We start from the raw sequence: 23,327 nt of genomic DNA, 5'->3' as shown, positions 1-23,327 counted from the left end.
CTTACACCTTAATCCTTCATAATTAGCATTTCATTTTCATTGAAAAGATTGTGCTAAACTCTTTCATTCGCGACCTTTGCTTAATAGACTGGTTCCGAAATCGTTTAGAAATATGTTCTCAGAAAGTATGAACGAATACAAATTGTGCAGATTCTAACCTCAAGAGATTTAGTCTCGTGAACCTGTCACTGCGCTGTCTTTACGGTTCTCGTTTTTCTGACCAGCCCTTGAGGCAGCAGCACTCACCTCTCGAGCAACACACACACACAACACACACACACACACACACACACACACACACTGTGAAACAATGAAAGCACCATATCCATGCTGTATGATATTTTGATAGGCTAACACCATTATTGCTTAATGATTATGGCTACCTTATCAAATCAAGCACAACAATTCTATTTGACAACTGTTTGACAAGTAAGTTCCTACATGAAACACTACACACACGATTATGTTAATTATGGTAAACAATATACTGTGCTTCTTGTGTTAGATGAATATGGCAGATTCCAATAATTGTTTTAAGTTTTAAAACAATGTGCCAGGTTGATGATTTACACAATTACACACACACACACACACACACACACACACACACACACACACACACACACACACACACACACACACGCACGCACACACACTGGATACAAATAATATACTTCTCTCCATAATAAAACATAGCAATCCACACAAGAGTAAACAACTTCTTCCTTGTCAATGTTTGTTAATATGATACTTGTAAACACTGGCCTGGGTCACATTTGGAATAAAACAATTCACATTCACTAAAGCGTGTGGTATCACAAAAGTTAGAATATAAATGAATTAAGATACTGAAAAGATAAAAGATATCAACTGTCGAAGCTTAAATTTTACAATACCAATGTAAGAGATAACAAAAACGGAAACCTATCTTCTGAGCATATCAGATGCAAGACACAGACTGTGAAATCAATGGGAAGGTTCCTGTAATACCGTGCAACGTTCTGATTACGATGTGGAAAGATACAGTTGTAGACCAGCGTGCAGCGTTAAAAGAGTGGAATGGTGACCTAGTGGTAACGCGTCCTAGGAAGTGAGAGAATGCGAGCGCACAAGGTCGATTCCCACAATCCCCAGTATTTTCTGCCTCTCCGTTAGAACCTCAGTCTGGACTCTAGTCATTCGGATGAGGCAACAAACCGATGTCTTGTGGGAAAAAGAACCCACGGCAACAAAAGGGCTGTCCCTAGCAAAATTATGTAGAAGTATCTACTTTTTACACTTGCAGGCAGAAAGAAATGAGAAAAAAGAGTGCCGCTATCCTTGAAGCGACGCGCTCTCCATGGGGAGAGCAGCCCAAAGCTCACACAGAGAAATCTGTTCTGACAAATTAGTAATACAATTCAATGCATTACAATACAATTCATTTATCATTGTTGCTCATAGCACAGCCGAGCAAACATGGCCACACTGTAAACACTGTAAATATCGATTCTGTAGAACCTACACACACACACACACACACACACACACACACACACACACACAACAGACGCACACACACGCGAAAGAAAGTGCAGTTATATCACACAAGAAAGAAGTACAGTCATATTCATGCAGATAACCCCAGGACATGCCTCTGGCGTTGACCAATCCATGAATATTTTGACAAAAAACAAAAAACAAAACAAAACAAAAAAAACAACACCCTGGCCTGCACATAGATTTGATTATACATAACACACAACATTCTATGTAATAACAGGTATACAAAACCAAAAATTGCCAACGGGCAACATACACGTCAACGGCGAAAAAGGAGAATGCATGATCGTAAGAACGCCCAATTACCGAGTCAAGGAAAAAAACCCAAAGAAGGCTTCCTGGAACTATACATGAGAATGGACCAGCAAGGCAGAATACATGAAAGGAAGAAGCGACAGAGAAGGAAAAGACCAGAAACAAAAAAGCAATAACAATGAGAAATATTCTGGCACAAGTTGTATACTGAGCCCGTGGCAACCCCACGGCTGGAGCGTGCAGCAAAGAAATTATTTCCTGTATATTTCTTGAGCGGGAAACGAAATGCTTGGTATCAACTTTCTTTATGGAAACAATATACAAATAATGATGTGACAGGAATAAATCTTCTGGTGTAAAGAAGTGTTTCAAAATTGAGAAAATGAATAATACCTTTGTTTTTGAATTCAAAGAACTAGAAAAATCTGTACCATAATTTGGGGACATTTTCTTTCCCATGATATCGAGACATTTTATCCCCAGTCAGCTGGAACATTTGTTATTGTGACTGATAGACAGATAATATGATAGACAGATAATATGATAATTGTTGATTAATACAGCCATCAGTTGTTGTCTTAGATCACATTATTTCACGTGCGACTGTTACACTGTGCAAAGCTAGGTAATCCTCTTGTTGTCACATGGAAAAAAAAATACACTGCAGCTGTTTAACAAAGTTCAGCAACAGCAAATTTGCTGAAGAAAAAAATTAGCTAGAAGAAGAGGAACAGTGACCACAAAAATTAATTAGGTTAAATTTCCAAACAGTAAGAGCATCTAAAAATTTTTTAGATTTATAAATTGCATGCGTTTTGTTGTCAACAGATTAAAAAAAGCTTACAACGGTGCACACCAACACTCAAGGAGAGGAAAGCATTCCAGTCAATATGCAGTCTGTCAACGTGTTTTCTACGCGGACAACTGATAAATAATTAACGCGCTTTCTCATAAAACAGTACACACCAAATGCTTGTAAACAAAAAAACAGAAACAATCACACACATTGGACGTGAGCATGCTGAACCAAATATACATGCTGTCTACAAAACCACTCCACAGAATTACATGGATATAAAAAAATATTTTAGAAAAACAAGAAAAAAAGTTCGAAGTCAAACATAGTGTACATAAGCATGCAAGGCACAATATAGTTAAAACAACAAGCTCTTATTCCGCGGTAGCCATGACACCCCTCGCCTTCACACACACACACACACACACACACACAAACAAACACACACACACACACGCACGCTCTTGTGCGTCCTGCGCGTCACACATATTTAGTACCTAACGAGTTCAGGTTTTGACTTACAATTTACAAAGCTCTAAAATTTTGAAAATCGAAACTAAGTGAGCCAGTGGTATTCACACAACAGTGGTGGTATGCGTTGATACGGAGCACTCTTCTTCTTTTTTTTAAATTAAAAAAAATCAAAACAGTTCTGTGTTGACACGCGGCGTCCACAAAAGCGTCAACACATAACTAAACCTGTAAACTGATTTTTGCACTGAATGTCTAAGAAACTAAAATGCATGTACGTGCTTGTTACTTAAGTTTTAAGAAATCGGGAGTTTATCGATAAAATCAGACCCGAGCCAATACTGTTTTCGCAATTCACTCAACTCATTGGAAATAAATAGATAAGTTTGTGTGTGTGTGTGTGTGTGTGTGTGTGTGTGTGTCTTTGCACGTGCTCGAGTAATATTGATGTACCTTTTCTTGCTCTGCATCCCAGTTAAAACTTTGCTGACACGAACAAAAGTTGTTGTTGTTGTTTTTTAACTCAGCAACGGTGGGGTTTTAGCTAGCACTGTGAGTTACAAATAGTCTTGAAATGAACGTTGCAAACTGGTGTTGCTATTTTGGCATACTGAGTTTTAGTTATGCATACCAAGACTTGGCAAACGGAGCAAAGCGAGCTGCTATCAGCATTTTCATTAAGTTGTAAAAATTAGATAACAATTCACTGAATTCGTTACTGAAGCTTTTTGATTCACAAATCCAGTCCATACGTTTGTGTTGTGATAAGATAGAAGGACTGAGTGAAGTTTCTTCAGCAATAGAAAGTGTACAACTGCTCTTGTGAAAAAAAAAAAAAGTTTTGGAGTCAGTATAAAAACGTCCAATGACGTAATGTACTGTGATTAATGCAGAGTTCCTTCAATTATTAATTCTGCTATTTGTTGTATTAGATACTGGCTAAAAGTCAACGCAAATAGAAAGATGAAGGCTACCGTACAAGGTGTATAAGATGCTTTTAAACCTACCTGGCCAACATAGGATGTAATGGTAGTCGTGTCCGAGCTAATTCAGACGTAAATGAAGACAAAAGACTTCGGCAACTTAGTTGATCTATTCAGTTGAGAAGGTAAACTACGGAAAAATTGGAACCGAGGCTGAGCGGAAATGACCCGTACAACAATAACTGAACGCAGCGAGTGTAGTCTGCTACGATATTATTACACCTTCCCCTTTTGCATGGACGACTGCACAAAGGTAAGCAAATCTTACTTGATTCTTTTAAAGTCTTCACAATAGCCGAATGGGGGTGTAACTTGTCAGTTTATTTCAGATCATAATCATGAAATCGAGCAGGCATCTTCACAATTCGTCCAAAACGGATAGTCCAAACAGGCGTAGTTGTTGACTGTCGGTTGTCTTTGGAAGCTGAACACACTCAGGTTGTGTTGAGCCGGTGTTTGCCGGTGATTCTCGTCTTCCAACAGATGACGATGATTTGGCAGCTACCAGACTTGAAGACTGAGAGGAGTTTGGAATGGGACTGGCGCGAACAACCAAGGTGTCTCAGGAAGGAGCAGAAGAGTTCTTGTTGATGTGATACCTCGGTGGTTTAAGATGTCTTCTGTTTCTTCCCAGAAGACCAGACTAAGTTTGGACGATGTATGATCTCGGATTGCAACGACTCAAGACTGTTGCTGGTTCACTCCACTTCTCTTGGTTGTCTAATTTCTGCAAGATGACTTCTCGAGGCTGGAATTCTGGTAGATTTTGTATTCTGTGGCGTCCATCAACGCAGCTTTTGTTTGCCATTTTCATTTTCATGTCTCCTTCTTCTGAAGCTTGGGTTCAAGGTTTTCTGGAAGAGAAGGAAGGTAACTGCAGAGACGTCGTCCCATGGCTAGTTCTGATGGACTCACTCCTGTAGCCGTTGATGATGTCAATCTGTGAGTAAGTAGGGCCAGGAAGGGATCATCCTGTGAAAGGATCTTCTTTGCTTCATAAACAGCATGCTCCACCTCTCTCTCAATTTGCCTGTGGGAAATATGGAGAGCTTGTAATGTGTCTGAATCCCCAATGATGACTGGAAGCTTGGAATTCAGAAGCAGTGACTAGTCGTTCTGGAATGCCGTGAAGAGCAATGTTCTTTGGCTTCTCAATGATGACTTCAGCATGGAAGATGGCAAATCTCGAGGTATCTGGAGTGATAGTCAATGAGAATAAGATATTGCTGACCATGATGTTCATACAAGTCTGCTGCAACTTGCTGAAATGGGCGATCCATGAGTTCTGTTGGAATCTGTGGTTCTTTTATTTCTGTTGCTGGTTTTCTTCACAGAATTTAGTTTTGAACAGTCCTGGCAATCACAGATGATGTCCTGGTCACCACACTGAGTCAGCTGCAAATTCACGGCATCTGGTTATTCCATTGTGACCTTCATGAATCTTGTTGAGAACATCTCGCATTTTCTCGGTTATCAAAATGTTATGTCCTTTGGTCAGAAGGCCCCGATTCACACAATTTATTTCTGACTGAGAAGAATTCTCTGACAGCAGATGTATTTTGGCCATTCATTCCAGGTGTATGCCATTGCGGTACTCAGGATTTTGTCTTCAGCTGTTTCATTTGCAATTTCTTGAAGCTTCCCATCAGATGAAGGCCAGGTTTCACGGATCATATTGATGTGAGCATTGATGTCCTCTTCAAATAAAGAAACTGTGTCAATTTGCTGACTTGAAGCGTCATTTTGTGGACTTTCGGAAAGAGCGTCATCAACAAGTTGTTTTCCCGGGGTGAATTCAGTTTCACATTGAACCTCATGAGATTCAACAGCATTTGCTGACAGCAAAGAGGTGTATCATTCAGATCTTTTGTGTTTAAGAATGGAATGAGGGGTTTGTGATCAGTTTCTAGCCTGAATGATTCGAGCCCTATCAGGTATCTCTCAATTTTTTTGGTGGCCCACACTGCTCCCAGGACTCTTTTTCAATCTGGGCGTACCCACGTTCAGCAGTGGCAAGAGTCCTGGAACAATATGTCACTGGTTTCTGCACTTCATCATGATCATGAAGTAGCACTCCACTTATTCCATAGCTACTAACATCTATGCTCACAGTGGTTTTCCTGTTGAGATCGAAGAAAGCCAGTGTTGGAGCTGAGGATAGAGCTTCCTTGATCTTGTTGAGTGCGTTTGACAGAGGTTTTCACCATGTCCACTCTTTGTCTTTTTCTAAGAGTTCTGTGACAAGACGCAGAATAGATGACATGTTTGGAATGAAACGTCCAAGAAAGTTCATCAATCCAAGAACATGCTTCAGTTCTGTCAAGTTCTCAGGGTTGGGCATGTTTTTGATTGCTTTGACCATTTTTTCAACCGGGTGCCACACAACTGATGTGGTGTCGAAGGAAATCAATCTTTGTCTTATCAAATTCAAATTCCCCTTTGCTGAGCTTGAGACCAATGTCGAGAAGCTTTTCATGACTGAGTTGACATGTGTACCGTGTTTGTCTGTGTTGGCACTGTAGATGAGTATTCCATCCAAAAATCAAATGACATTATTTTCCCCTTGCAGGACATCTTCCATTCTATGTTGGAAGATCTCAGGAGCTGAAGATATTCAAAAAGGAAGTCTTTTATAAAAGAATCTGCCGAAAGGACTGATGAAAGTTGTCAGCTTTGCAGCTTGAGTCCAATGGTATCTGCCAAAATCATGATAAGCATCAAGGCTGGTAAAGACCTTTGCATCTTTCAGTTTGTAGAGGATATCTTCAATGGCTGTGATAACATAGCGTTCTCTTTTGACTGTGGCATTCAGCTTTTTAAAGTCTGTGCAGATGCGAACAGCTCCAGATTTTTTTTTTATAACTGCAACTAGTCCATTGGCACAGTGATACCTTCAATTATTTTATTTTTCTTCATCCTATCAAGTTCAGCTCTTACTTTATTGAGAAGTGGAATTGGGATCCATCTTGTTGCTGTCACGCTGTACGGTTCAACATCCTCATTCAAATGGATTTTGACTGGGGTACAGTTTATAGGCTTGTCATCAAGTTCGAATGTTGAGGTCAACAAGCTGTCCACTCTTTGGACATGTCCCATTTAACTGGCGGCACCATGCCCAAGAAGATTATCGATGTCAGAATCAGCCACAATTTTTTTTAGCTTGAACGAGTTACTCTTGATAATAACTGTAGTTGTGAACTGTCCTCTGCAATTCATTTTGCCACCTGGACTTCGGAGTGAACCATTGGTATGCTGAAGTGTTTGGCGAGGAAACATCGTGTTCTCTATGTGACAAGACACAATGTTCTACCTGGAAACACTGTATTCTGCAAATATCTTCTCTTACGTGGAAACACTTTGTGCTCCATACGCTCATGGAAACGCTATGCTTTACATAGAAACGCCATGTTTTTTTCATGGCAACAGTTTGGACTGGCAGATCGCCCCAATCCATTGATGGAGAGAGAAGCCAGAACCCACACTGAATTTTACTTAGGTCTGCATCAAAAACAGTCTGAAGGACTAGCATGTGCTGTGTTGGTTACGCAAGATACCAAGCACTGTGTTATGCGAAATGTACCGAATGCCGTGTAATGTAATGCGAAATATACCAAGTTCCATGCAATGTTATGCGAAATGTTCCTATTGCTGTGTAATGTAATGTGAGATGTGCCAACAAGTGCCATGTCATGTGTTGCGAAATGTACCAAGTGCCGTGTAATGTAATGAAGATGCACCAACAAGTGCCGCAGTGTAATGTAATGTGAGATGTACCAAAACGTGAAAGATGCAATTTTTTCTTCGTCCGGAATTACTCGACATGGGCACCACCTGTAATCGGACATAACTTGCCATCCTCGCTGCCGAGGCTGTGTTTGGTCAAATACTTCTCCAAGTCATTGACCGACTTCAGGCGGAAAAAGCCGAAGGATTCCGAACAATGTCGTCCACACACATGTTTACCTTGGTATAGGTCATATCCTTCTTTCGCTGGTAACCCGAGGAGGGGGCAGAATGGCTCTCACTAGGAACATCAAAAAACAGATCATTAAGAGTCAGCTGGTACAAGCACAATTTCATGCGCATTCTGACGTCTGGCTCCTTTACTCCCTCTCCCACGCCTTACAGTTGATATAAAACGGTTAAGACTGACTTGTACGCGCACGGCTGTGTGTGTGGGAGGGTGGGGGGTGAGGGGGAGGGGGTCGCGTTCGCAGGTGCGTACCTAAGCGCGCGCATATGTGCATGTGAAATGATTAGGGCTTCAACTGCATTGTGCCGCTTTGCGTCAAATTATATTGACATTCATCGCTCTACCCCTGCCCTGTTCAAAGCTGCTTGTAGAGCAAACTGGGCTGTCATCTTTCCTTCATCAGACGTGTTTTAGGCGATGACAAGCGAGCTTGCTGGAGACGAAGGAAGAGATGGAATTGAAAGGGGAAAGTGTCATTGAGGGAGAGGAAAGGCGGCCTGTAAGTGCTCTTTCCTTTATTTTTCAATGATTTCATGCTCATAAATAAAGTGACATCAAAACTTGCACACACAGGGATAGACAGACTGTGATAAAACGCCATTAAAGGGAACATGCACAGCGAAGGTTGCGAACATTTGTCGAAACAAGTGAAGGGGTTTGTGCGTGTGCACACATACCTGTCTCAGTGTGTGTGTGTGTGTGTGTGTGTGTGTGTGTTAGAATCCCACTCTAAAATCAGTCTGTCAGTCCATTAGTCAACAATTCTGTGCATGACAGAAACACTTCATGTGCCAGTTGCAAGGTTTGTCACTCCCCCATCTCGTCCTAACTTTGTCCTGCATTACTGGTACAATGACTGGCCCTGCATGTAGGCTACTGATGGTGAGCATTGCCATGGTAGTTCCGAGGTATTTCATGGTAGATCTGGTGTATATTATGGTAAGTTTTGGGATATGTTATGGTAAATGTACATGATTAAAGCTCTGAACATGTATTGTGAATAGTAGTAGGTATGGGCATGCACTGCGCACCACAGAAGCAGTGACGTCACTAAACGCCTAATGCTGAGGAGTGAGCACTACCAACCAGGAATCATTGACAGACTGAACACTGAACACCCCCACAGGTAAGGCTCCACTGCTGTCCACCACCATCTTACCTGCGAAAAGCTACACAGAAGCAGACAAGAAAGTCACAGTCTATTTATACCTCATGTGTCAACACCACCCAAAATACAGACATCAGTCTGTGTCTCCTCCCTGACTGATCTACAGTGTCCATACCCCCATCTCTTCCCCCCTCTCCATCTCTGCACTCTGAATGCACATGTGCATGTATACGCACGCGCGTCTTGTCTCATTGTAATGTATACAGCGACAGAAAAGGCACACATGGATGCCGATGCTTTTTCCCACACAGCGACAGCACTATCTACCAAGCAGTGTACATTGGGCCACAGCGCAAACCCAGAACAGGCAGGCAGACAGCTGTCCAATTAGAAGTGGGTGAATAGCTTCATGGATTGCCTGCCCTTTGTTCCGGACTCGGCGGAAGAACACGAACACGACTGGGCTTCATGCAACATGTATTTCCTCTTTTCTGCTGACTGGCCAGATCATCACATGAATGAAAATGATGGTTTAAAAAAATAAATAAATAAAACAATAAATCAGCAACGAACACACAACACTCCATGAGTGGAAACAAAGGCAGGCAACCATCAAGATGGAGGAGATGGGGGCGGGGGACTGGGGCGGAGAGGAGAGGGGGAGTGAAGGGCGAGAGCTGTGGGTTACCTTGGGGTAGGAGAGAATGTCCCGTTTAAGACAGATCTTTTTCTCGTCGCTCAGTGAGCTATAAAAATGATCCACAGCGTTACCGATATATACTGGCCTGGTGACGTCAGTTGTTCAGAAAGCAAGAGAGGAATGCAAAGGAAGCCATCATGTCATCATACAGCTCATGACATCAAAGAACGTCATCAGAAAAATAACCTGATCATGACACATGGTGTTCAAAATTTACCATACTCGCTTTTAGTTGTGTAATCTAAAATTAAAGGAAATAAATGCCTTTAATAATAATGATAATGATAATGTACATTTGTATAGCACTTACCCTGCGGCTCTACGCGCTTTTAACAATACACCTATAATAAATAATCAACAGGAATTAAAAAAAGAAGAAGAAATAAAAAGATACAACTCGCTAACCAGGTAAGAACAGTGCAACATCACTCACGACTGTGGTGCCGTTATCCTCGAACTGTTGTTATCTTAACTTGCAAACAGAAATAATAACGGATCCCCGCTGAACCCTCAGCCGAGTGACATAAAGTGCTGATGCAATAGTCGTTCTCCTCAGCACTCGTTCTAAAGCACTCCATGGAGAGACAATTCAGATTCTCATCTGTTACACTGAGCGACGAGATCTGTTCAAGAGAAGATCAGCGAACAGTAAATTTAGGTATTCTGCACTCAGGCAGGAAAGTTCAGATCAATTCAGGCCCTGAGGGAAAAAAACAATGAGATAAAATGAACTAAAATAAGATACACAAATAAACAGATAAGTGATTGAATTGATTAATCAACATATGAATAGATAAATCAATTAATAGATTAAATTTTGAAATGATAAAAACAGACATATATGTGACCAAGCGCGCTATGCTTGCTCCAACACTATTCACGCACAAGCCAGAGCAGACGACGTTTTCCCTCCTAATCCTTGCACAGAATATGTGACGTCACTCTGCTTACATCATTTTGTCCTGGCCAGACCACCTGCTGACTGCTCGACCAGTGTCGCGTCGCGATACGTCATTGGCTGAGAGCAAACTTGTGTTTCTGTTCCACAGTATTTAATTAATAGCTCTTTTGTCAGATCAGTAAACTACTAGTATTATATACTGGCAGAATCGTCTTAATTCCATCTTTAAATCTATTCCATTTATGTTTGCCTACGTGAAACTGATTTAACGCAGTTTGTAATTTTCAGCGACGAGCTCGTTAAAACTGACCCTGTTCAGGTGACTTAAATTAAGATTATAAATTCATCTTAAATAATCAACACTTCAGTTTACACTCATTATAAAGTAGGCGTTGAGCTCTTTCTTTTGCAACTTATCCGATGCAAATCGGTTCAGTAATCATCTAGAAATCTGTCACTGAACACCTTGTAACAAGCACAGTTCTCATCAGATTTCTTCAGATTAGTGACGATTTGGTTTGCAGCCCACGTGATTGTCTTTGTAGTTCGCCTAATTTGTATAAATTGGCCGAGCGGGTGATGAGTGGTCACTTCCACACCCGAGCCAGCCGCGGCCAGCACCTGCTCCCTTTGTCTCTTGCTGTGTAGTGGTCAGTGTCGTTCCCACAACAGCATCTCGCTACGTATGGCTGTAAGTACTATTGTGTAGAACGTGTTGACTTGTGAAAGGTATTCTTCGACACAGTACTTGTGTTCATATAAGTATGTTCAGTTGTTGCTTTGTTCAGTAAATTCTTTGTTTAGTTATGGCTTTGACATGTTAGGCACAGCTCGGTTATGATTGATCTAGAAAATCGCCATGTCGTCATATGTTCGTAGCAGTATTCCATTTGATTCTTTTTACGTCAGTCAATGACGTCTCGGGATACAAGAAAGTCTGTTCCAGAATGTTCTAGGGGATGACTCATTCTCTCTCATCTGCTGTCACTGAAGGTTAGGTTACTTATCCCCGCTTCAGCGGAGACGATTTAAATGTTGAGCGCAAGCTTAGCTATGCTCAATTTGGCTTCGATGCAACGGGTAACTTGTGTAAGTTCATTCTCCACTTAATGGTTAAGCCATGATGGTGCTTCACTTACTCTCTGGTCTATCAGGTTGCCAGTATTATATCTAAGCCACTGATTCTCCATCTTGTTTACTATTCAGGTATTATCTTACATGCTGATCTCGGTTGTACTGCTACAGTGTGCTCAGTACTCTAAGATGTGTGTAGTATTCTGTTGAGGTGATTACAAGATAGTGTTTGATTAATATCAGTTATTGGTTAAAACCACCTGATATGTATCAGTCTGTTGATTGTAAGTTAGTTATCATGCTCTCTCCTATACGGCTTATTCCCGTATAGTGCTACATGATAAACTTTGCTTCATTTGAGTCACTTTGACACAGTATGAGCTTTTTGAGTCCAGACCAAGTAATAGTCTTTCCAGCTCAGTTATCATGCTTTCTTCTATACAGCATACTCCGGTATAGTGCCACATGATGATTGATTCATTTGAGTCGCTTTAAATTTAATACAGCTGAAATAGTTTTCCATGAATTAGGTTGTTTGGTTACTTTACTAATTAAGTATAACTCTAGCCCTTTAGTTGCATGGTCTTGGGGACCAGGTGAAGAATAACAGACATGTTGCTTTTATGAGTTTACTGTGTATGTGTACTTGATAGTGAGTATATTTTATAAATTATATGTTAAATATTTTATGTACTAAGTTTGAGGTTTGATTTCCCATTTGGAGTTGGTAGGTTGAGTTTGTTGTATTTTGATAATTATGTTGTTATTATTTACCATAAGGTATGTTAGTATTAATGGTACTTGACTAAGGGAGTTGCATATAGTTGTTTTGGGCAAATACCAAACCCACAGGTAGGCACAGCACTGTATATGCTCCATGTTACCCACATCCATGAATGACTGACTTCCCACTTATGGTGCTTCCGGTGTTCATGTATTGTAGAATATGGTTTTTGTATTTCGGTTTGGTTTTGGTTCCCTCCTTTATACTTTGTTGATGCGGGTACTCTACCAGTCTTGGTCTTTGCCTCATGTATGCTCATTGTTATATGTACATGCAACGTTGACATTGTATTTATGGCTTTTATTTGTTTGTGTCTTGCAGGCACTGTTTTCCTGTAATAGCTGTAGTAAATAAACAATTGAAAGGGCGTCCGCTTTCATATGCTCCTGCCTGCACGAGAACCTGCTATCTTCTACTATTCCTCATTCCACTCCAACCATACCCTTATCCCCTGTCCTACTTATCCCTATCTCCACTCCACTCCAACCCTACCCTTACCCCGAGTCCATCACATATAATTAAAAATAGATAATAAATGAAATAAAATGAGATATAGAAAATACAATTATATAAAACGATATCATCAATAACAATAATAATAATATAAATAACTAAGAAAATGAATAAATAAATAATAATAATAATTACACGGGTACGTGGTGCCAGCTGGGGAGTGCTCATTTTCTTTTGTAAGTCTTGACTGAAGTTTTATCTTTTTTGTGTCATCGCGTTTATATCAATTTTGATTAAAAAAAAAACAACAAACAAACAAACAAACCAAAAAAACCAAAAAACATGCTGGTTTGTTCTACATTGATTCTTCATTAATAAGACATACGATTCGCGCAGCTGAACGTTTTTTCGGGGATAACGGCAATGTTCGAGGTTAACGGTACCACATACGGCTTACACAGCTCTCTCAACTCACTCCCATAGTAAAATGTTAAGATACAAAACTCTCTAAAATTACAACTCACACAGCTCTTTCACCTCATCCACATAAAATATCAAGATACAAACTCGCAAAAATTAATATAAAAAAGTGTAATAACGCTCACAACTCTCACACACCTCCCACCTCACTCCAGCACCCAACCCTCACATAAACACATCGATGCACACATAAAGACGGTTTGGAGAGATAATGATCTATAGTTTAAAATATTGTTCGAATAACTATGTTTTAAGATTAAACTTGAAAGATTTTATAGTAGAGCAGTGTCTGGTGTTCTGTGGTAGAGATTTCCAAAACCAAGGGCCATAGTGTGTAAATGTTCGGAAACCATGGGGCTTGCGTGAATGTACGTAACGCCGTGGGGTTTCGAACATGTGTCAGATGAAGAACACAAGCCAGGGCAGGGTGCACTGTACATTTTGAAAGGTACGATGGTACAGAACTGTTCAATGAATTGAAACATATACAAGCTATTTTAAATTTGATTCTTTCAGATAGTGGAAGCCAGTGCAACTTGTATAGAAGAGGAGTGCATGGTTGTCTGCGAAAGGCTTTCAAGATCAGACGAGCAGCAGAGTTTGAGACTTTCTGTAGAGGCTTTATGTTAGAAGAAGGCAAACCTAAGGAATTACAGTCATCTTATCTGGAAAGAACACACAAGGTGACTGGTGTTTTTGTTGCACCATCTATGAGGTATCTTGCGATTGAACTAATTCGTTTGAGCTCATAAAAGGCAGTTTGACAGACTTTTGTCACATGATCTTTCATACTAAGTTTAGAATCAACGATGAATGCTAAGTTTCTTGCATGACTTGCGAACAGGATAACATGGGACCCAACCTTAATTGATGACGGAAGAGTACAACCCTACATAGCCTTATACAATGTCATGTCATGCCATACTAGACTCGACTCGTGCAAAATTTATCACTACACCGGCCATTTGAATCAATAGATACACTGTTTTCTAGAATCTAAGTAAAAATATAACAGTCGTACAAATAGGCAATCGCAGAAAAAAGATGGAGGAAGGTGGAAAAATGGTTAAGACGCCCATTTGCCAATACAGAGAGTCCGTGAGTGTTTGGGTTTAAATCCCGTTCTCGCCCTTTGGGTCCCATGTTGGACTGGAAAATCAAACTGAGCGTCTAGTCTTTCGGATGAGACGATAAACCGAGGTCCTATATGCAGCACGCACTTGGCGCACTGAAAAAGAACCCATGGCAACGAGTGTTGTCATTTGGCAAGATTATGAAAAAAGAAATCCACTCTGATAGGTACACAAATATATAAGCATGCACTCAAGGCCTGACAGACGCGTTGGGTTATGCTGCCTCTTTGAGAAACTGAAACTGGAAATAACCCCCAAAAATGACAGAGAGAGGGAGGGAGAGAGAGAGAGAGAGGGGGGGGGAGGAGGTTGTGATGAAGAAGAGGATGATGGTGGAGGTGATGACAGTTACGAAAAAGAAGCCAGCCACATCCACATGAAATGGACTGTTTCACACCCTGTCTTCCAATTTTTAACAACAAACCTCCGTCTTGTGGTATTCTGCACCTATTTAACACTAGTCACATCCAGCTGTCAAAATTTTGCGAAACGACTATGGACGCTTTCGACAAATTATTTCTTATTATATCTATTGTGCCACAGAACAGATTCAGAGAAGATCAATAATTGCACTTGCAAACCGCATAAAATTATCTGGACTGAGTCACATGCAGAAAGTATGCTTGAAAATGATTTGATGATGATAATTGCGTAGCAGTTCTTGTTGATACATTCTCCGGGCAGTTTTTGTTGTGTTTCTTTCTTCCTTACAATTATTGAAAATGATGACGACAACGGTGATGATGGTGATCTATCCAAAATCATGAACAATTCCCGTTTTTGATGTTCAAGATCTAAAGCATATAAAACGGGCAGAGACAGAATAAGTTGAGCATGTGTTTGTCATCTGCCATCTGCCTGTAGTCTATCTGTCATCTATTGTGATCTGCCTGTCCTGTATGATCTGTCTGTACTGTATATCAGTCCTGTATGATATGTCTGTCCTGTATGATATATCAGTCCTGTATGATCTGTCTGTCCTGTATATGTCTGTCCTGTACGATATATCAGTCCTGTATGATCTGTCTGTACTGTATGATATATCAGTCCTGTATAATATATCAGCCCTGTATGATATGTCAGTCCTGTATATCAGTCCTGTATGATATGTCTGTCCTGTATGATATCTGTCCTGTGTGATATTTCAGTCCTGTATGATCTGTCTGTCCTGTATGATATGTCTGTCCTGTATGATTATGATCTGTCTGTCCTGTATGATATGTCTGTCCTGTATGATATATCAGTCCTGTATGATATGTCTGTCCTGTATGATATATCAGTCCTGTATATGTCTGTCCTGTATATGTCTGTCCTGTATGATCTGTCTGTCCTGTATGATATATCTGTCCTGTGTGGTATTTCAGTCCTGTATGATCTGTCTGTCCTGTATGATATATCAGTCCTGTATGATCTGTCTGTCCTGTATGGTATGTCTGTCCTGTATGATATATCAGTCCTGTATGATCTGTCTGTCCTGTATGATATATCTGTCTGTCCTGTATGATCTGTCTGTCCTGTATGATATATCTGTCCTGTATAATCTCACCTGTATGATCTGTCTGTCCTGCATGATATGTCTATGCTGTATGATCTGTCTATGCTGTATGATATATCTGTCTGTCCTGTATGATCTGTCTATGCTGTATGATATGTCTGTCCTGTATGATCTGTCTGTCCTGTGTGATATATCTGTCTGTCCTGTATGATCTGTCTACGCTGTATGATATGTCAGTCTTGTATGATCTGTCTGTCCTGTATGATATATCTGTCTGTCCTGTATGATCTGTCTACGCTGTATGATATGTCAGTCTTGTATGATCTGTCTGTCCTTTGTAATCTCACCTCTATGATCTGTCTGTCCTTTGTAATCTCATCTCTATGATCTGTCTGTCCAGTATGATCAGTCTGTCCTCTATGATCTGTCTGTCCTTTGTGATCTCACCTCTATGATCTGTCTGTCCTTTGTAATCTCATCTCTATGATCTATCTGTCCTTTGTAATCTCATCTCTATGATCTGTCTGTCCTGTGTGATCTGTCTGTCCTGTATGATCTGTCTGTCCTGTGTGATCTGTCTGTCCTGTATGATCTGTCTATGCTGTATGGTCGGTCTGTCTGTCTGTCTGTCCTGTATGATCTGTGTGTCCTCTATGATCTGTCTGTCCTTTGTAATCTCACCTCTATGATCTGTCTGTCCTTTGTAATCTCACCTCTATGATCTGTCTGTCCTTTGTAATCTCACCTCCATGAGCTAAAATGTTTAAATCACAATATATTACTTTCTTTATGAAATAAGCAATTAAACAGTAAAATAACCGACTAACTGACAGACAGACTGACTAACAAATGTAATCACTGTGTCCGCTCTATTTTCACAGCAAGCAGACAACCCAGATCGTTAGTCCCCAGATGATTTCTCCTGACCAGCAGATCTTTCATGGTGTGAAGCATGCTGCTGGTCAGGTAAAGCGATAGACCCGGCACCCCACCCCCATTCCTTCCCTTTTTCCACTCCCCACTCCCCGCTCCACCCCCGTTGTTTTCTATATACGACGTTTCGGCAATTTTCGTTTGGAATGATATTCAGTGGTGTGCACACACCTGGACCAAAAAAAAAAAAAAAAAAGACAAAAAGAAGCACATTAATTGAAGGTGAGCACACATCATGACATCAAAGAAGTGCACTGCATGATGTTAGTTCACTGTGACGTCAAAGAAGTACATTCAGTGTATCTGCACGCTCTAACGTCAGAGAAGTACATTGCCTGACGTGCGCACATCAACACGTCAAAGACTATATTGTGCGATGTGCGCACGCACACTGGCGTCAAGGATGTATATTGAGTTATATACACATATCCATCAAAGAAGTACATTTCGCGATGTGCGCACACTCTGACATCAAATATCTTGCATAGTGTGCGCATTCTGACGAAGAAAAATGCTGTGCGATATGCGCACTCTGACATCCAACAATATCTTGCATAGTGTGCGCATTCTGACGAAAAAAAACACTGCTCGATGTGCGCACATTCTGACATCAAAGGAGTACCTTGTAGTGTGTGCAGACAGCAACGTCAGAGAAGTACAGTTACATAATATGAGAACTTTGTGGTAATAACAACGTCAAAGAAGTAAAATTGCGTAATAAGCGAACATTCTGATGAAGAAGAAGTACGGCGCGTGGTGTGCCCATCTTGTGACGTGACGAAAAGGTACACTGCGTTCTAAGCACAACCATAGTGCCGTCAAAAAACTAGACTGTCATGTGCGCGCATTCTAACGTCAAAGTACTTTGCTTTGTGCAAGCGCATCCTGCGTCAAAGGATATTAAGTGGCATGTGCACATATTGACGTCAATGTAAACTGCGTGGTGTGTACTTTTTCTAACATCAGAGAAATATATAGCTTTATGTGCGCACATCCTGGTGTCAAAGTACATTGCTACATGTCACACACACACGCTGACGTCAAAGTAGTACATCGCGTGATGTGAGCACTTCTTACAAAGTAGCACATTCATTGGCGAGCGCAGGGATGTGCGCACATCCTTTGGTCGAAGAAGTAACACTGAGTGATGTGTGCAATATCGAAACAGGAACAGCGGAAGCATGAAAGAACATCTTTCTTTCGTTTGTGTCCCTTCTTGTTTCCACGTCACTCTCCTTGTCTGTCCTTTCCCTCTTTCTGTTTCTTTTTCACAGAATTTCCTTCGCCTGTTTTGTTGTCTGTGTTTGTGTATGTGTCTGTGTCCGTGCGTTGTACAGCAACTATTGTAGAGTGAAATGTGTGAGAGCATGGCTGGTCCTGGCTAATGCAAGATGACGTCAGTGGCGCCACACGGCCTGTGTCACAGATCTGTGACACACACACCCATTCTGAATCAAACAGTAATTCGAGTGATGTGCGCACATGCTGAGTAAAAAAAATAACAATAAAAAAAAAAAAAAAAACCCCTCTTCGAGTGATGTGCTCATATTCAGAGTCAAATGGTACTTAAAGTCATGTGCTCACATGCTGACCTGAAAGCAATACCCTGCGCGCAAAAGCACATGGGAGTCGAGTTATGCATTTCAGTGCTATGAAATGACACACATCGCATTACCCTGTTTGTCTGAAGGAATATCGGTATATTTTTCTTTATTTGCACCAATTCTGAATTGATATTCACTGACGTCAAAATAGACAGTATGAGCAGCCTGAACACTATATCAAATGATTAAATTGGTTGCCCAAACCATAGCAAATAATGGAACAAAACAATGAGATATACCTACATCAGCAAAGACGCTGGATAACACCATTTACAGTTTCACCGGGAGTCTGTCAAACTGAATCAACAGCTCTTACAGTTTCAGATCGTCGAGGAAGTGTCACTGCGTTTGGGCATATCCAGAAACGCTACACTACATCTGCTAGGCAGATGCCTGACAGCAGCATAACCCAACGCGCTAGCCAGGCCTTGATTGCATGCATATGTAATTGTGTACGTGTCAGAGTGGATGTCTTCCGCAGAATTCTGCCAGAGGATAACACTTAAGTTTCCATGAATTCTTTTTCTGTGCGCCAACTGCGTGTTGCACATAGGACCTCGGTTCATAGTCTCATCCAAACGACACAGACACTCACGGACATGTACCAACAGCGGTTCCGGGGAAAGGTACCGTTACCCCTCTTTCTCCCTCTCACTCTTTCTCTCACACACATTCTCCTTCTCTACCTATTTACCCATCTACCTCTATCCATCACTTTATATGTATCCCTCGATCTCTCTTTCCCTCTCTCTGACAAATACGCAGTGTCTATCTCACCCACCCAGCCTCTTTGTGTGAGTGTGTGTGTGTGTGTGTGTGTGTGTGTGAAAGAGAGTGTGATCTGTGTATAGCTGTGAAATGATTGTGAACAGGGGCCACGTAGAGAGGTCACAGTACAGTGGAACGCACCTTAACCTGTTAAAATCCACATACTTTTTCTGGGCGTTCCACAGCTGGTCCTTGATGTAGGAGATTTCGTTCTTGCATTTCTCCACCTCCACCGCTTTTAGGCCCTCCACTAAAACACACACACACACACACACAAGAAGAACAAGTCATAACAGGGAATATCATGTAACATTAATGTGACGTTAATGTAAATATGACATTACCAGGGGCTACATACCATTACGCACGTACACAAACCCACACAGGCAAACGTTGACGCTGATTCTGGGTATAATCATTTGGAACATAATTATGTACTCATCCAGTCACTCCATCCCAACTTCTTTTCGATACATACATGATCTTACGATGTACACACACACACACACACACACACACTTTAAACTGAAATCTGTTGGCTTTTCAGGGCGCCTCTATAATTATATCAAAGATTTCCTGACTGAAAGACGTATACAAGTACGAGTTTGAAATACGTACTCAAATCCTAAGACTCTTCACATGGGATTACCCCAAGGTTCTGTTATTGCCCCTGTTCTATTTAACATCTTGCTGAACGACTTACCCCAACATTTATCAAAAGACGTGATCCTAGTGCAATACGCAGATGATATATGTATGTGGATGAATGTAACTATGAAAAGAAATACATCAAAAAGGGCATTAAACTATATTAAGAAATCATACCAAAGAGAAATAGATAAACTGAATAAGTATATTGTCGACAATGGTCTTACATTATCAGCAGAAAAAAACTCACATTATGCTTTTTAACAATGGTAATAATCCAGAAGAGTTACCAACATTTAAAATTGAAAATGAGCCCATTCAGTACAGAGATATGATAAAATTTTTAGGCGTAATGCTTACTTCAAAACTAGCTTGGAAAGCCCATATCGAATATATAATAACAAAAGCAAGAAAATGTTTAAACTTGCTCAAAGTTATAAGTAAACAGTACTGGGGAGAAGATACAACGATATTGAAACATTTATCATCATCACTTATTCGATCCAAACTATCGTATGGACAAGAAGTCTTTTTCAATGCTCCAAAGTATTTGTTAAAGAAACTTCAAAGCATTGACTGTAAAGCATATAGGCTTGCCCTTGGCGTACCTTTCCACGCATCAACCCTCGGAACATATAAAGAAATAGGAGAATTACCTTTGGATGAATACCGAAACCTGGCATGTGCTAAATACGTATTGAGAAGCTCAACAACTGAAAATTTTACATCAGAGGAAGTAAGAATTACATCTGAAAACAACTTCCCAAAAAGAGCTAAAACGATATCTTATCTAACACCAATTGGCACGTTTGTGTCAAACCTTTTCCAAAAGTCCGAAATTAATCCAGATAATGTAGACACGCAGAAAACAGTAAGTCCATGCCCCATTTGGGAGATGAGTAAAGCACAGTTTGATATCAATCATACTGACTTTGCAAAAAATGAAAATCCAAATATCATGGCAACAGAAGTCCGATTACACCTTCAGAATCGATACCGTGACCACTTACATATGTACACAGACGGCTCACTCCTAGACAATGGCCAAGCAGGTTCAGCTTTCGTTATACCAAAACTGAAAACTGAATGATCATACCATATTGGTAAAGATCGGTCAATATTCACAGCTGAACTTATCGCTGTTCTTATGGCTTTAGATTATATTCTTGATCTTCCAGTTTGCCTTCCACCAGTCCTATTTTGTGTTGATTCAAAATCTGTATTATACGCTTTAAACTCATCAAATTGTGAGAACAAGTCCAAAATAATAATAGAAATAAGTCACATTGTACATCTTATGAATTTGAGAGGGACACGTATAACTTTTTGTTGGGTTCCTTCTCACCTTGGTCTCCTATATAATGAATGGGCTGACAGGGCTGCAAGAAAAGGTGCAAAACACCAACAGGGAACTACATACCTTTATGTACCTTTGTCTGTACAAGAGGGGTACCGCTTACTAGAAAAAGCATCATGGAGCAAAGTCAGGGAAGTGTACCAGCAAAATGGCAAAGTTTTAAATAAAAGTATACATAATATTCAACAACCGGAATCTATCAATCAATTAAATACATTCTTCAGATTAAGGCAAATTCAGGCATTGTCAAACAGGATAAAGCTGAACGCTTTTATAACAAAGTTCAGCAGAGATGTTAAATGCATATGTGGAGAATCTATTTCTAGAAAACACATACTCTTTGAATGTCAGAGTCTGAAATCGTTTTTACCAAACGTCTCGGAAAATTCTTTTGAATGTATTTTTGACAATTTCAAGATGCTATCTGCTATTGCAGAAGGTTTGCTGCATAGTCCAATTGAACATTTGTTATAGTTGTTACAGTTGTTTGATGTTAGCGTTTCCTTCTATATTGTGCCTATGTCTCCCGTTTCAATGCTTTATTTTTTCCAATGCTCTGTATCTTTCCCCACCACACACACACACACACACACACATGCGCACAAACACACACACCATTTTTCACCCTCTGCCCAATACCGTTCCCTCCACCACGCCTCGCACCCCCCCCCCCCTCCCCCCCCCCCCCCCCCCCCTTTTTTTTTTTTTTTCGTCTAATATCACTTAAAGTGGAAGACGTTAAACTGAAGACTACTACTACTACTACTACTACACACACACACACATACACACACGCGCACACGCACGCGCACACATAAACATACACACAATCACACACAAGGAGAGAGGGAGGGTGAAATAAAAATGGGGAGTGATATATTCCATATCTAAGCGATGGATTGAAGCTGGAGGCAATACGGAGGTAAGTGCTGAAGGTCACAGAACTGTCGGCATCAAGCGATGTTGACAGCACTCACTCTCCATTTTCTTTTCCAACATGTTCAGTCGGTGGTAGAGGTCACTCTTTAGTTCCTCCATCTTGAATACCCTGGGGAAAGAAACAAGATGAAAAATATGAAAAATAAAATCACCTGATGTCATTTGAAGTGCTTTGCGTATTTGTACACCCCACGTTAGACCTCGCAATGGGCTGGGATATCAACGTCATCAACTGAACGGAATAGCGGACTGTTACGTGAAATATACTGTGGGCAATGAACAGTAACCATGTGTGTCGTCCACACTAGAATGAGAGAAGGTTTGGATGGCCGAACCAAACTGTCTGGCAGCACTGAAGTATAACTTTCACACACAGGACTTAATGGACAGCAGATTTCAGCCATCTGTCGCGTCAGCAGGTTGTCATATTGCTCTGTGTGTGTGTGTGTGTGTGTGTGTGTGTACTCGCGCACACACACGCCGTATCATATGATGTTATGTGTCATTTGTATGCTGACTGGTAGACTGTGCAACGAAATTTGTGTGAAGAACTGGACAAAACTCAGTACGAGGACTGGTATACGCTGTAAAATGTCAGTCGTATGAAGACTGTCATATACTGTAAGTTGTGTAAAGGTTGGCATACAGTGAGTGGCAGACACTGTATACATGCAATCTGTTTTCACAGTTGATTTGGTCAGGTCAGGTCATTAGATCTGCTACTGGTAACCTGTAATCCAGTACAACCTGTTCAGGGTCGGGTTGCCGGCGACTAAACCGGCACTCCCACTGCTCCCTTCCGGGACTGGTGAGGCGGGTGGCTAGACACCCTTATGGAGATCCATAAATGGGCGTCGGCTCAGGAGAGCCACCGACGGCCATCTAGCTCCACTGTGCTGTGTGCATGCCACACGCAGTTGGCCCCCGGGG

General features: G+C 40.9%; 1 protein-coding gene across 1 annotated transcript in view; it reads right to left on the bottom strand.

Moving 5' to 3' along the window:
- LOC143291503 (high affinity cGMP-specific 3',5'-cyclic phosphodiesterase 9A-like) overlaps positions 1–23,327 on the bottom strand; it is a 171,524-nt gene that overhangs the window by 38,073 nt on the left and 110,124 nt on the right. The window contains exons 7-9 of the mRNA XM_076601391.1: positions 22,436–22,506; positions 19,595–19,703; positions 8,011–8,071 (exon numbers count right to left, since the gene is read on the bottom strand). Coding sequence (XP_076457506.1) covers positions 8,011–8,071; positions 19,595–19,703; positions 22,436–22,506 — 241 coding nt within the window. The remainder of the gene's footprint in view (positions 1–8,010; positions 8,072–19,594; positions 19,704–22,435; positions 22,507–23,327) is intronic.

The sequence above is a fragment of the Babylonia areolata genome, chromosome 17 (assembly GCF_041734735.1).
Source record: "Babylonia areolata isolate BAREFJ2019XMU chromosome 17, ASM4173473v1, whole genome shotgun sequence".
Taxonomy (NCBI): Eukaryota; Metazoa; Mollusca; class Gastropoda; order Neogastropoda; family Buccinidae; genus Babylonia; species Babylonia areolata.
The sequence above is the reverse complement of the archived record's forward strand: the minus strand, read 5'-3'. Positions and strand labels throughout refer to the sequence as shown.